The sequence below is a fragment of the Erpetoichthys calabaricus genome, chromosome 9 (assembly GCF_900747795.2).
Source record: "Erpetoichthys calabaricus chromosome 9, fErpCal1.3, whole genome shotgun sequence".
In the NCBI taxonomy this organism is placed as follows: domain Eukaryota; kingdom Metazoa; phylum Chordata; class Cladistia; order Polypteriformes; family Polypteridae; genus Erpetoichthys; species Erpetoichthys calabaricus.
In genome coordinates, this window is record NC_041402.2 from 181,638,635 (window position 1) to 181,652,981 (window position 14,347).

Genomic DNA, 14,347 nt, shown 5'->3' on the forward strand with positions numbered 1-14,347 from the left:
TTTTTATGCCAAGCATGAACATTCGAGGGAATATATTGTGGTTTGAGGACAAAATGTAATCAATGAACCTTTGGTAGAATATGAGAGAATCCTACTGCCACCACTACATATAACGCTAGGCCTGATGAAACAATTTGGAAAGACTTTGAATGAAGACGGTCCGTGCCTTGAGTACGTAGCGCTTATGTTACCCGGTCTCACCATGGAATAAACGAAAGCAGGAATTTCCGTTGGTCCACAGATCAGACAACTCTATAAATGACCCAACATTTCATAGCATCAATGAATGAAATCGAATCATATATCCGGTCTTCATTTGTTCTTGTTGTGAAAAACTTTCTTGGCAACAAGAAGGCAGACAACTGCACACAATTAGTAGAGGATTTGCTCTTTCATTTTCACAGGTTTGGCTGTAACATGAGTGTTAAAGTCCATTATCTGCACAGTCACTTGGATCGCTCTCCAGAGGACCTCGGTGACTTAAGCGAAGAGCAAGATGAGAGATTTCACCAAGACATAAAAACAATGGAAGCCAGATACCAAGGTTAAGATGGGCTGCACACATGATGGCAGACTATTGTTGGAATCTTATGCGGGATTGTCCTGGCATATCCCACTTAGAAAAGGAGCTTCTTGTGTGTCGAATGACTGGAAAGTTGGCATCATAAAGCTGTGCTTTTGGTATGAAATAAGTGGATTTTCATGTAGTACAGTCAGTCAGTCATTATCCAACCCGCTATATCCTAACTACAGGGTCACAGGGGTCTGCTGGAGCCAATCCCAGCCAACACAGGGCTCAAGGCAGGAATAAACCCCGGGCAGGGCGCTAGCCCACCACAGGGCACGCCCACACACCAAGCACAAACTAGGGACAATTTAGGATCACCAATGCACCCAACATGCATGTCTTTGGACCGTGGGAGGAAACCGGAGCACCCGGAGGATACCCACGCAGACACGGGGAGAACATGCAAACTCCACGCAGGGAGGACCCGGGAAGCGAACCTGTGTCTCCTAACCGCGAGGCAGCAACGCTACCACTGCGCCACCATGCCACCCTCATGTAGTACACTTTTCTTTTAATATTTAATATGTTTCCTTCATACTTAAAAGATATTAATTTAAACACAACATTAAAATATCCTCATTTTTAATGGGTGAGAGTAAAGAGTGGTATATGGCATATGAGGTGGGACACAAAAATAACCAGATTGGTAAAATAAAATATCAATTGATGAATTACAGCATTCTAAGCATTGCCACCTTCTATACAAACTTTTGTCATGTGAAGTTCTTCATGCAAAATGTGTCCCTGTCAATTCCAGCCAACTCTGAGATGGCTCAAACACCAAGGCGACGATCATTTCAAACAATCTGATGTTTTCATCCGTCCGAGACGTCTTCCACATTTTCTTGTCCTTTCTTGAAACGTTTGTGCCACTCAAAAACTTGTGTGCGAGGCAAACTGTTACCACCGTACACTGTTTTTATCATTTGATAATTTTCTGTGGCCGTTTTGTTCAATTTTGCAAGAAATTTGATGTTGATTCGCTGTTCGATTTTTTTTCACTCAAAATTATCGCGGCAACTCACGTAGCAAATTGTTGTGTAAACACTGACTGACTGGGCTTTTCACAGGATATACCTAGCTGAGAGGATGCACATGTTGGAGGGGATATAGTTCTATGATTCACGTCCGGCCGACCTCCAGACAGTTATCTGGGAAAGCTCCTGGCCCAGTCCGGTTATTTTTCTGTCTCACCTCATATGTTCTCTATCTCAAAAACTAGAGCTGATAGGGGAAAACTGGGACCATTTTTGGACTCAGCAGGTCAAATATACTCAGAAACGGGTCTAACATTTGAGGCATCAAAATGTGTGTTGGCCAGTGTAATATCTCACTGCAGAGATTAGAGTTTTTAAATCGCACATCTCCATTAGGTGCAAGCTGAATATTTTCATAGTCGTTATCCATTCAGATAATTCAATTTGGAGGTCTCTGTAAATCGGTTTCCTGCTTACTCTCTTCCATCCAGTCTGCCTGCTATAGTTTCTTATGTCCGTCTGTCCAAATTATTTGACATCAAAAGTTTCAGTAAACGTGCAGGTGAGCAGCAGGATTAACCCGAAAGCCTAAACGTTTAAATGTGGTCCAAACTGCATGCTGTTTTTCAGGCCCTTGGAAGAACTGACTTTGAAATGACAAGATATTTATGTTTTGTTTGTGCCGATACTGTCAGGAAACCAGAACTGGAAGGTGTATAGGATTTGGGCTCATTTTGTCATGTGGCGCCTTTGAAGGTGTTAGATTTACAGTCCTGGCCATGGAACTGTGCTCCTCTTTTAAGGCCTTAACACGAGTGAATTAACAACTGACGTGTCTTCTTGGTATCCGAAGTCGAGTTGCCACACGTAATGACTACAGGGAAATTCTTATCTGGATGTCACCTGCCTCTGGCATCTCTCTGATAAAAAGAGTGGATTAAAATACAGAACATCATTTGATCAGAAAAGGATACGTAATCCTCTTACCACAATATAAATGGAAAAACTGCAGAACTTAATGAAGCGTTTCAGCCTCATAGAGCTGAATATGCAGGGGAAAAAAAAGCCTCTTGTGGGCGATCTTAAGTCCAGCGGGCTCCTCTGAAACATTTAACTGCCTTTGTTACGGACTGGGTAATGGCAGGAGGGTAGGCAGCAGTGGAAAATGTCTCTCCTTTTGCTTGAAGGCAGGAAGTCAGCAAATTGCAGCCTCAGGGATTAAGTCTGGAATTTTCTTATTGTTTTTTTTTTTTCTTTTTTTCTTTTCAGATTGTCTGTTACATTTATTTCACACGCATAATAGCCATCCTCATCAAAATTACGGTGCCATTCCAGTGGAAGTGGATTTACCAGGTAAGTGTTAGCCTGATGGCGTACCTCCTTCTCAGCACTATAGTGGCCTCCCTTCTGGTGCTTTGCTTTTATTTGATACACGAGTGCCACTCACGTGTTTTGCTGTGGTGTTTCGAGCCTGTTGCCCCTGTCATTTCACACTAAACCTCCTTTTATTGCAGTCAGGTCACTTCCAACATCTCCTGCTTTCAGCTTTACGTCGTTTTGCTCGTAGACTGTAACAGCAGTCACCCAGGAATCCAAAACTAATTGGCCGCCATCTCCTGCAAAGGGAAACCTGTGAGCTCCTTTTACTTGTCATGAATCATCCTTGACGAGTCGTCACAGGTGTGGTTTTCAGTATCTGGGGGTCTTTATTGTATCTGCCTTGGTGCTGCTGTTGCTGGGCCTCCGTTTTCATTTGAGGGGGTCACGGCAGTATGTGAATGTCATTTAAGTTTCATAAACCTGAGTAATCACTGAGCTGTCAGCCGCTGTCTCGGGATTGCAGAGGAGGCACTCTGACATTTTACACAGTGAAACCCAGGGGGTGTTGGAGACCAGCAGTTTTGACTTTTTTATTACTTATGTCAATGTCTTAAATTCAACACCATTTTCATTATCAAGTACTCGCTGACTGCTGTTTAATTGGCTTCTGCACCACAGGTTCATGGGAGATCGTGTGAGGGTCAGCAATCACACGACGTTGACATCATTTTCATTTTGGATTACAGCCTTCTCGTGATTTCACATTGGCCAGAGAGGGCTAGGTTTACATTTCTTGTTATAATTCAGATGTGTGTGTCAGTTCATTTGATCAGCAATTATGAAGTGAGAGTGGCGGTTCCTGTTCTATTTATGGGCTCGCCCTCCGTGGGTTGTTTTTTTTTTTTGTTGTTTGGTTTATATAGGCCCTGTCTCCTTCCAGCTCTGATGAAATCAAATCACATTTTATCTGTCACATTTAAATTATATATACAGTACAATATGTATCTTAATACCTTATCATCATCTTAACATCAGCAAAACCAAGGAGCTGGTTAATAGACTTTGGTCACAACAAACAGGGTCTGTGACCAATCACTATTCAGGGAGTGGATGTGGAGGTGGTGCACTGCTACAAGTACACGGGGGTCTCAGATCACAGAGGAACTACTGTATATAAGAATGGGCACAGCAGACCCTTTGGAGAGTGAGTTCCTTTAAAGTGGGTACTGACATCCTTCACATCGTCTGCAGCTCTGTGATGTTTCTGTGCTGGTAACATCACTTCAAGAGAGGCCCACCGAATCAACAAGCTAGTTAAAAGGGCAGGCTCAGTTATGGGATGCCCTCTGGACCCCCTTCAGGTAGAGACAAGGGAGAGAATTAAAACAAAACTGAGCGCCATTATGAACAATGCTGCACATCCTGTCCATGACATACCAACACTGAGGACTTTCAGCCAACAAATTTTTCAGCAGAAGTGTGTCAAGAAACGAGACTGGGGGGTCCTTTATACCAACAGCAATACTGAAACACAGTGCCTCGCTGTGACTGCCAAGGCAGAAGTTTTCTTTCATTTAAAATTGTCTTCCTTTTTAGTCATTGTGGTGTGTGTTCGTATCATAGTATGTGTGTATACATATTTATTAATCAATTTTATTTATTTGTCCCTCCTTGTGGGGTGAGAATCTGCCTCTAAACAAATAAAGTTCTATCTCTCTCTCTCTCTCTAAATGCTTAGCTGGTCAACTCCATTGACTGTGCCTAATACCTTAGTGTAAGACAGTTGACAAGAGAGTGTCATGTATTTCTAGACACTTTCCTTATTCGATATGCGTGTGGACGGTGGACAGAAGCTCCTTCTCTGCCTCTCTGAGGTGGTCTTCAGACACTGGTGCCGTTTTCTGACCACAGCACACAGAAGAGGCCATCGTAGGGATGTCTGACATCACTGATGGTTTTCTTTGCTCTGGTCTGACATCATTTAGTGTCCTCTACATTTGGCAGTGCGCCCCCTAGTGATGCATTCAGCGGACTGCCCCCCACCCATAGAGCCTTGTGGTCCTGCTGCCTGCTGTCCCCAAACCAAGCAGTAAGACTTCCTGTCAGGATACTTTCAATGGCGGATGTGTAGAAGCTCTTTAGTAATTAGAAGGGCAGCCTGCCATCCCTGAGGCGTCTGAGGTTGTACAGATGTTGTTGTGCCTTCTTCACCAAGGTGTTTATGTGCCTGGACTGTGACGTGGACCCCGAGGTATCTGAAACTGTCTGCCCTTTCTGCCTGAGTGCTGTGAACACTGAGGAGGCGTTTGCTCCTCTGCTATTTCCACCCAAAGTCCACAATCAGCTCTTTTGACTTACGGACATTCAGCTGCATACTGTTGTCCAGGTGGACTGTCCACCTCACCCAGGTCAGCCTGCCCGTTGTTAATAAGACAGCTGTGCCATCAGATTAATAGGAAGGTTTGGAAAGTAAATAAAATAGGAACAGGCCCAAGATTTGATTTTTTGATTGATTTCTGTTCCTTTGGGAAGCTCTGCATCTGGACATGTTCAGGCTCAGAGAGAAGAGAGTGGACAGGCTGCTTTATAGTCAAGGCACCTGAGAACTGCCTCTCTGCTTGTTTGATGTGCTACGAGCACACAGCCCGCCTTTTGCTATCGTGCCAGTTTTCATCACATCTTCACCCCCACCAAGAAGGGTGTGTTGTGATGTATTATCATGGAAGTGCCGCTTTATAGCACCCTGTGTGTGTGTACAGCTTTGTCTGCACATGGGCAGTAGCCCAAAGCAAAGAGACTTACTAACTTGACATGAGCAGCAGCTGGGGCACTTGCCAAAGCAGGTGCCCGCTCACCATGCTGCTACTCTTCAAGTACTCTTTTTTTCCATTGCTAATACAAACTGGCCATCACCTTATTGGTCAGGTAGCTTACTGAACAGGCGACCTTTTAAACAGATTTTAGAGCCACATGAATAGTAATGATAATGAATTGAATATGCAGAGCATCAGGATTAAATTAAAATGAAGTTATGAGAAAGCCATGTTACAGTAATGTGTTTTCAGCAGTGTTGTAAAGTGCTCCACCGTATCAGCCTGGCGAATTCCTATTGGCAGGCTATTCCAGATTTGAGGTGCCTAACAGCAGAAGGCCGCCTCACCACTTCTTTTCAGTTTAGCTCTTGGAATTCTAAGCAGACACTCATTTGAAGATCTAAGGTTACGATTTGGAATATAAGATGTCAGACATTCCGATATATAAAATGGAGCGAGATTATTTAAGGCTTTATAAACCAAAAGCAGTATTTTAAAGTCAATTCTGAATGACACAGGTAACCAGTGTAGTGACATCAAAACTGGAGAGATGTGCTCGGATTTTCTTTTCCTAGTTAGGATTCTGCCAGCTGCATTCTGCACTCGTTGCAAAAGATTGATGTCTTTTTTGGGTGGTCCTGAGAGGAGTGCATTACAGTAATCTAGTCGACTGTAAACAAACGCGTGAACTAATTTCTCACAATCTTTCAATGATATAAGAGGTCTAACTTTTGCTATAACCATACATTTTTTTCCTTTTGCTATCACCATAAATGTGGGTTGGGTACAGACAGCCATTCATTCGTGTAACAAGTTAGTTTAGGGACTACAACAGTGCATCTCTTGCTCATTTACTTTTCTGTCACAAGACCTTAGCCACGGCGTCTTTCCGTCTTCACAGCACTTCTGAAACATCAGCAGACGGGTTATTCACCTCTCTGGCGTATTGACATGATGGTTAAATGACTTGTTATTACGAAGGACTCACAGGCCTTATACTGAATATGCAACATCAAGAGAAATGCGACTCCATTAAGCCACCTCAGACCACCCCACAGTGACGTTTTGCTAGTAGGTGACATTGCAGAGATGAATAAACACTTTAGTGATGCTTTGTAAGTGTTATGAAGACCCAAAGAGATCCATAAGATCTTATTACATAAGAGTAAACGAGTGCTGGATGTGCCTAAAGTGTGAGATTTGATAAACTTTATAAATCCCAGGGTGCAATGAGAAGTCAAACAAAATGACACCTTTTATAGGCTAACTCCGATACACACAGGAGCAGAATCCTAAGAAATAAGGATACAGACGCACAGAACAGACAGTACAACCAATCAATAAATAAATACGCTTAACGAGTACAGCGGGTGGAAGCACTGAATTGCTTGATAGCAGTGGGTCAGAAGAGACCCCCAGAGGCACTTCTTAGCCCACCGTGATGTAATGTACCTCTGGCTAAAAGTGTTTCAAGAGAGTGCCTCCTACAGGTGATGTTGGTTTGAGACTTTTCATGATTTTCCATTTTTCCCATCATCCTCTTTTCCACAAAAGCTTCTAGTGTGTCCAGGCCTCGCCCTGTGATGGCGTCAGCTTTCCTTCTTTCATAACATTCGCAGACCCCCTTAATCCATTTCTGAGCCCAGGGTGCCATGTGGTGGATACAGCCTTCTGCAGGGCACACGTCTGTTACAAGGCTTACACCCATTCTTGGGGAAAATCACATTTATACAATTAACATTTAATCATCAGATGTTGGTTTAAAGCCAAACCCAATTTTCTGCAGCAGGTTTGCCTTCTGCTTTGCCAGGTTTCTGCCTGGTGGTTCTGATCTGCTGTAATGGGAGTTCAAGCACACGTTAGAATTTAAAGTACAATCTGATTGATGTAGAACTCCATAAGCGTGAAGTGTGTGAAGATGGAGCTGGCCCAAAGGCAAAGGCCATCTCGTGGACATGTTCCGAGCAGCACAGTTTCACGTCCATGTCTGAGAAACCTTAGTAAATCGCAGACGGTAGAGATCTCAGGGCGCTGGAGCATGTTTTTGACGATTTTTTGCATTGGAATTCTTGTGTCCTTCATTATTTTTCTAGCTTTGTTTACATTTCTGTGCACTGCTGTCACCCTGATGACCCCTTTAGGACCCCCCCCCCCCCTCCCCCAGCGCTCATGACTAAGTGGTGCGAAGCAGCATTTTTGTTGGGTCTTTACTCTCTCATGGCAGCCTGACACGACGGTTAGAAATGAAAAAGAAAAACAAAATGTGGTGTGAGAAGGAAAAAAAAGAACACACAAAAAAACGAGAAGTCCCAGTGTGGGAAATTAAAATCCAAAAACATCTGGGTACTTTGGAGAAGAGAGATTTTAATTCTGACCTTGGCATTCTGAGAGTCCTGGCTTTATTCAGATGCCTCAGTTTCAGGAAGAATTTGGAGAACGAACCTTTGACACAGAGTTTGACTCGTCTAATCTAGTGGCTGAACGACTCATTTAATAATATTAATATCTTTATTTAGTCACACAAGGACACTGTGCATCTGTCCATCCATCTATCCAGCAGGATTGTGAGGGAGCTGAGGCCTATCCCAGCAAGCACTGGGCACAAGGCAAGAAGAATCCCTGGATAAGGGTGCAAGGGTGAACACACACATGCACACACTCAGTGGGGCCAGTTTAGCAAATCCATTTCACCTAAACAAAAATAAAATAAGTAAAAATGATGATAACATAACATACAAAAGCCTGTTTAGAAAGAATTCTAAAAATATATTTTAAAAGCATCTGTTTAAAAGCATTGTTTTTATTTTTCTGGTCAACTCTGTCATCAACCTTTCGTTTCCCACACCTATTCATGTGTCAAGTTGTAGCAGTGCTACTAGAGTTTGAAACTGCAACTCCCAGTAGTCCCTGCAGTGGCTCTGATTGGTCTTCTGCTGTGGGTGCAGGGGCTGTTGGGGTTAAAGGAGGTCCGTGCGGCTTTTAGAAAGGGGCCAGTGGCCAAAAGGAAAAAAGTGTTTTGTGTTTGGGCAGCACAGTGGCGCAGTGGTAGCGCTGCTGCCTCGCAGTAAGGAGACCTGGGTTCGCTTACCGGGTCCTCCCTGCGTGGAGTTTGCATGTTCTCCCCGTGTCCGTGTGGGTTCCCTCCCACAGTCTAAAGACATGTAGCTTAGGTGCATTGGCGATCCTAAATTATACCTAGTGTGTGCTTGGTGTATGTGTGCGCCGTGCCCAGGATTTGTTCCTGCCTTGCACCCTGTGCTGGCTGGGATTGGCTCCGGCAGACCCCCGTGACCCTGTGTTCGGATTCAGCGGGTTGGACAATGACTGACTGACTGTTTCAAGTTCCTGTCTGTCAGCATTCTGCTTATTCATTTTGTTCTGGATTGTTCCTTGGTTGGGGTCTGGATTGTCTGCCGCCTACCTGTGTATATGAGGACTTTATGTGGATTTATGGCTATCCTGTGAAGAAAGGAGCGCTTCTGAACCCGTCCACCCGTCTTCACCATTTCAGGAATTTCCCGGTTGAACTATCTTTAAATTCCCATTCAACGTGTGGATCTCTGGACTATCTGTCTTCATCATTACATTTCATTCATTGCTGTTTCCCATGGACTTTATAGTGAGTGTTTATTGTACATCGCCGTAAAAGGACTGGGGTGGGATTGTTGTTTTCATTAATAGTGCTAATACATTCTTTATTTGCTGTTTTATTTCGGTTGGCTGTTTTGTCTCTGTGAGTGCGTGAAGGTCGGGCCAAGGATGGGTGCGTCCCTGAAATCTCCACTAAAAAAATAAAGAAATCACTGTCTCTTCAACGGTGTGAATCTTAGCAGCGCCGGACCGCTACAAAGTGAGGGCATTGTTATGAAGCCTGATGCCTAATGACTGAAAAACGGTGATTATCTGTTTAACTCCCTATGAGGGATAAATATTTTTTACAAAAAACACAGTTTTCTGAAAATCACACAAAGCAGTGATTTTACACAGAAATCAACCTAAAACGTTTGTTGGTCTGTGCTGTAGCTGGCAGTTCACCAGGAATGTGTGGCATGCTGGCTGCCAGGCTGTCTTCACATGACGGGGGGCAGCGGCGGCGGTCACGGTTACAGTGCATCGGTTTGTACCTCTTGTCACTGTAAGTGGCAGTCATTCCAGGCAAATGTTTCTGTAGGTGCATCAGTTACATGATCCTGTTCAGCGCCGTGATCAGCTGGGGACCAATCGGCTGATGCTGGTACCTCACATTCGTTTATGATTACAGTCGGAGTCTGAGAAGTCAGAGTCCAGTTCTGCGTTAATATGCATATTATATTATTATATTCTGCCAATACTGATGCTCTGTGTAAGAAAGGACAGAGCCGACTATACTTCCTTAGAAGGCTGGCATCCTTCAACATCTGCAATAAGATGCTGCAGATGTTCTATCAGACGGTTGTGGCAAGCGCCCTCTTCTACGCGGTGGTGTGCTGGGGAGGCAGCATAAAGAAGAGGGACGCCTCACGCCTGGACAGACTGGTGAGGAAGGCAGGCACTATTGTAGGCACGGAGCTGGACAGTTTGACATCTGTGGCAGAGCGACGGGCGCTGAGCAGAATCCTGTCAATCATGGAGAATCCACTGCATCCACTAAACAGGATCATCTTCAGACAGAGGAGCAGCTTCAGCGACAGACTGCTGTCACCGTCCTGCTCCACTGACAGACTGAGGAGATCGCTCCTGCCCCACACTATACGACTCTTTAATTCCACCCTGGAGGGGGGTAAACGTTAACATTATACAAAGTTATTGTCTGTCTATATACCTGCATTGTTATCACTCTTTAATGTTATTCTTTATGAGTATGCTGCTGCTGGAGTATGTGAATTTCCCCTTGGGATTAATAAAGTGTGTATCTGTCTGTCTATCTATCTATCTATCTATCTATCTATCTACTTCGCTCTTTCACCAGATGTCGATGCCATTTTTGCCGTAGTTTTCTCTTCGCTACTCACGCGAGCGCAGAACCAATGAAGCTGAATTTCCTTCTAGCAAAGAGAGTCCAACTAAAACATAATGGTGGGTTTTGTCACCGTTTACAGTTGATTACCACCATCAACCCCTCCTTTTGACAAATGTTGACATCCGCCCTGAAAGAGTTCCAAGTGTTTACGTGTTTTATGGCTGCTCACTTTTCAAGCTGACACTTGCTACTGACTTCATTCACTGAGGAGCCGTTCACATCCTTAACATTTACCCCATTTGCTGCCAGTGTTATCTCTGTTATGTGGTAGTAATTCTAGTCATTTGTGTCTAATGCTCATAGTTTTCCTACTTCTCTTTTTGATAACTGTTGATCACTTTATCCAAGGCAAGTTGCAAGGTCACCACTTGTTGACATCGTTTTTCACAACTGGAACCCTGGAGGACTTTGTGAATCGGACGTGAGATCTTTGTGCCTTGAACCTCCAGTGCTTTCCTAACTACACCACACTGCCTACAAAGCTGAACATAGAATTCTGACCAAAGTCTTCCTTTTCTTAATACTTGGAGAAATCCATATATTTCATGGACTGCACAGTGGAGGTTTTGTAAAGGACCGAGGTGTCCATCTGTCGTTATTATTCAAGTCTGCAGACAGACAGTCAGGTGCCTGTGGAATTACACATAAACCTGTTTGCTTTAAGGTATATTAAAAGTTTGTATCCGTGGACTAAAAATGTGTGGAAAACGCAGACATGCCTTAATGGGCGTCTCTGCATGCATCTCTGTAGGTGTGAAGCAGGCCAGGAATTTGTCATCTTGCTTGTTTTTCTAATTTAAGCTGTTTGTCTTTCCTTTGGTCATTTCTTATTTTGTTATCTCTTGGGATCTACCTAATGTCCACCCTATTCATATCCCACATCACCTATCATGTCTCATACGAACTAAAAGACGGGTGTTGTGCGCAGGTGGGCGCAGAACTGGCAACACACCGGAAACGGAGAGTGAGGGTGCCAGGAACCTCATCGGAATTGGGTGAAGTTAAGTGTGACCTTCAGGGGTCGGTGTTAGGGCCACTGTTGTTTTGAATACACATAAGTGATGTGGACAAGAGTACGATCAATACGCGGTGATGCCAAGCTCAAGCTAGGTGGAATGGCAGGTAATGTAGAATCTGTCCAATCACCACAGAGGCACTTGAACAGCATACAGGCCTGGGCAGATCTGTGGCAGATGAAATTGAATGTCCGTAAATGTCAAGTGTTACATGTAGTAAGTAAAAATGTGAGGGCTAAAAATGGCAAGTCCACCTTATGAGAAGGCCTTAGGAGTTGCAGTGGACTCATCGCTATCATTGTCCACTGCCAGACCGGGTTCAGAAGCCGTAGATAGAACTTGATTTGTTCTCTTGGGGATATTTGTTTTTTTACAGAAGCTCTTTAAATAAGTATATATTGTACTGTTGTACTTTACATAGCTGGTTTATAGCACCCCACACTTATAGCCTTACCTGCATGCAAAACACTTAACTAGCTTGGCATATGCAGAACAAATGGTTGTCTTCTGACTTAAGCTACTCCTGTGCCAATCACCAAAGCAGGTGCCCGGACACCACGCTGCTACTATTGGAAAACGTCTTTTCCTCAACCGCTAACCCCTGTCGGAATACACTAGATGCCCTTATTACTGTACCATGTCTTATCAGAGAAGTTCCTATGTCTGTTACTTTACTTCACTTCACCAGCCTTCTAGTTCTTATTGACTTTGTTGTTTGTGTTATCCGTTTATAGCGCCCCATGTGTACGGCTTACCTGCACGTGGACAGCTGCTTCAAGTAAAGAGACTTAATAGCTTGGCACAAGCAGACCAAATGGTCGTCTCCAAGACATGAGTCACACCTATGCCAATCACAAAAGCAGGTGCCCGCTCAACATGCTGCCTTTTATTGGATACGTCCCCCTCAGCTGCTCTGGGAATGTGGCAGCCACCCACACTAGATGTGCTTAACAATATACCTTGACCCAGTCACACAAGATCTAAAATAGATAGATAGATAGATAGATAGATAGATAGATAGATAGATAGATAGATAGATAGATAGATAGATAGATAGATAGATAGATAGATAGATAGATAGATAGATAGATAGATAGATAGATAGATAGATAGATAGATAGATAGATAGAAAACAATATCAATAAAACCACTAGTAGAAAAAGTTAAAACATTTGTTTAGTAGATCTTTTTAAAGCCACTTTCTATAAGGATGTACATGATGATGTAGGAAAATACTTTTTAAAAATATTTTAAGTTTCTGGAAGGATATACTGTAGTTGTTTCAGAATTTTCTTCAGTCTGCAGAGTCTTTGGAGAAGATGCAGATGTCTTCTCTGGGTGACAATGTTCTTCCTCTCTTGTTCTTCCCTAATTTTTCAGACATGCATGCCTCCCTCTTTAAAAAGACCTTTCCTCCCATAGATTTCACAAATAATTACCTGACTAAATCAGTAATCTCAGAATCCTTAACTTGTTTGCATTACACCTTCTGTTTTCCTTTCCCATGTTGATGACCCTTCTCAATCCTAATTACTGCAGGCTAATAAATTCCAGCAGACCCCGTGACCCTGTGTTAGGATAAAGTGGGTTGGAAAATGACTGACTGACCAACTGGCTAATAAATTCCAAACGGGTATTTGTAACAATCCATCTTCTTTTAAGATTCTAAGAGTGATCTAAAAGATACACAATCAACCTGCCGTATATCAGTCATTAAGAAGGTAAGATGGGATTTGGAGTCCAGAGTTTAAAAGTTTACTAAGAGTTTAAATAAATACCAAAAGGTGCGGGTTTTCTAATTGCTGGCGGGTTGATTAATGTCAGTTTCATGAGATTCCATCTGAGCTGAAGATTCAGCTTTGAATTGTAAGCTGCTTAGTTCATTCTTGTGAGTCTGAACATTACAAATCTTCATATGGCTTATTTTTACAGCATTGCAAATGTGAGCAGATAAATATACATACACACACTTTAGTATGAACACGCACCAGAATGACTAAAAAGAAAGACAAATAAAATTCTAACCTGGCAGTCACAGTGAGGCATTATGCAGACATGTTGCTGTGGGTATAAAGAAGCCCCCATTGGGTTTCCTGGCACACTTGTGCTGAATATTTTGTTGGTTAAAAGTCCTCCATGTTGGTATGTTGGTGGGTCAGACAGAGAATGTGCAGCATTGTTCATAATGGCACTCGTTTTTGTTTTCATTCTCTCCTTTGCTATGACCTTTGGGGGGTCCGGGGTGTATCCAATATCTGAGCCTGCCCTTTTAATTAACTTGTTGATTTGGTGGGCCTCTTTTTGAGGTGATGTTACCAGCCCAGAAAATCACAGAGCTGCAGACGAAAAAGGAGTGCATTAAGAAGGCTAACAGAATGTCAGGTTATATAGCGCCCTGATGTGTGGAGTACAAGTCACAGGAGGTTCTGCTCAACCTTTATAATGCACTGATGAGGCCTCGTCTGGAGTACTGAGTTTTGGTTTTGGTCTTCAGGCTACTAAAAGGACATAGCAGCGGTAGAAAAGGTCCAGAGTAGAGCGACTGGGCGGATTCCAGGGCTACAGGGGTTGAGTTATGAGGAAAGATTAAAAGAGCTGAGCCTTTAAAGGAGATTAAGAGGAGGACCTGACTGAAGTGTTTAAAATTATGACAC

At 43.3% G+C, this 14,347-nt stretch overlaps 1 protein-coding gene across 1 annotated transcript in view; it reads left to right on the forward strand.

The window, feature by feature from the left end:
- Positions 1-14,347, forward strand: part of gpr107 (G protein-coupled receptor 107) — a 194,725-nt gene that overhangs the window by 140,277 nt on the left and 40,101 nt on the right. Inside the window, exon 16 of the mRNA XM_028808533.2 lies at positions 2,815-2,898. Within this exon, the coding sequence (XP_028664366.1) occupies positions 2,815-2,898 (84 nt within the window). The remainder of the gene's footprint in view (positions 1-2,814; positions 2,899-14,347) is intronic.